Source organism: Anopheles cruzii, unplaced genomic scaffold (genome assembly GCF_943734635.1).
Source record: "Anopheles cruzii unplaced genomic scaffold, idAnoCruzAS_RS32_06 scaffold04208_ctg1, whole genome shotgun sequence".
NCBI lineage: Eukaryota > Metazoa > Arthropoda > Insecta > Diptera > Culicidae > Anopheles > Anopheles cruzii.
In genome coordinates this window covers 1-1,511 of record NW_026457793.1, presented here as the reverse complement: position 1 = coordinate 1,511, position 1,511 = coordinate 1, and the positions used below count along the sequence as shown (strand labels likewise).

General features: G+C 55.3%; 1 protein-coding gene across 1 annotated transcript; it reads left to right on the top strand.

Moving 5' to 3' along the window:
• Positions 1–147: 147 nt before the first annotated feature.
• LOC128277143 (cap-specific mRNA (nucleoside-2'-O-)-methyltransferase 1-like) lies at positions 148–1,451 on the top strand (the record flags this gene model as incomplete). The annotated part of the gene is made up of 1 exon (XM_053015590.1): positions 148–1,451. A coding segment is annotated over exon 1 (1,304 nt), but the record flags the coding sequence as incomplete, so codon positions are not given.
• Between the last annotated feature and the right edge of the window lie 60 nt (positions 1,452–1,511).

Here is a 1,511-nt window from a genome sequence, read left to right as displayed (position 1 = left end):
CTGCAGATTCCGGAGACAGTGGCATGGCTGCACAACGACTCGAAGGCCAGCGATGCGACCGGCCTGTGCAGCGAGCAGCTCGAGTCGTGGCTTGAAATGGGTCCAAAAAAGCAAACGCCAGCAGACGAGGATCGGTTCTGCGACAGGATGCTGTTGCAAGAGTTCCTGCAGCTGGAAACAAGCTGGCCGGAGGGCTACTCGGACAGTGCTATGAATAGTGCCCGTAACCGTGCGAATCCGTTCGAGAAGGTCGGAAGAAATATCTTCAGCGGTCGCTCGGCGGTTAAACTGGCAAACCTGGACGTGCTGTGCAATGTACTGATGGAGGAAGCAAAAAACGATGTTTTCTATGTTGCCAATGTGTTTGGTGATAATGGTGGCTGCGCCGAGTACGTCCTGTGGCGTAAGAAGTGGCGCGCTAAAGTGTTCGGTATCCCGCTGGGCCACTTTCGATTCCACGGGTTCCGCAGCTCGAACACGGGTTCCGAAACATTCCACGTGCTCCACCCCAGTCCAGCCGATGATGTCGATGGTGGTCGGTTTTGCGATCCGTCAAATTTGGAACGCTTGACCCGGTACGTGCTCAAGCAAACGGAAACGGGCGTCCATCTAATGGTGTGCAACGATGCGAACAACCGCCACACCAACAACACTCCGGAACTCGTGAAGGAACTGGCGTTGAAGCGGATCTTCCTTGGCGAGGTAATCTTCGCGTTGGCAACCGTTCGTCCCGGTGGAAATCTTATTCTGAACCTGTTCGAGGTGTTCAACCCGTTCACCGTGGGCTTGGTGTACCTGGTGCATCGCTGTTTCGGGCAGATCACCATCTGCAAGCCGAACAGTACACGGGCGCTGAACTCGGAGCGGTTCCTGATTGCGAAGGGGAAGCTAAAGCACACGGACCCCGTGCTGCGCTATCTGCGGATGGTCAACGAGAAGATGCAGGGCGGCGACGTAACACCATTGGCGCTGGTCGCGGAAGCAGTGCTGCGAGAGGATCGTCCGTTTTACGAGTTCATTCGGCAGAGCAACTACAACATCACAAGGAAGTCCATTGCCGGTCAGCGCAAAAGGCTGGCATTCGTAGAAAATCCAAATCTGGTGGAACCACGACAGGCGGAGGTCAAGCAAAAATGTTTGGCACTTTGGAACCTCCCCAATACGATGCACAGGCAGCAGCTACCGAGATTTCCCGACCAGTATGTGGCCACCGTCTGCCGGGGGTGGAGCGGTTTGACGAAGAAACTGGCTTTGCCAGAGAACAAGCTACAATCGGCGTTGAGCAACTGTCTTTGCTTGGACTACGATTGGTACTTCGTGCCGATCGGCCCCAACTTACGCCTATTTCTGCTCGGCATGGGACACCGCAGTGTGTTCCGATATGACCTACGGCAGAGTGCTTGGGTCCCGCTAAGGAACATCGTGATCGAGCTGCCGGCGGGCACGATTTTGTACGGGGAGTTTGTCAACGAAACGCTTCAAATAATCGATGGACTTGTGCTGGGCGGCGA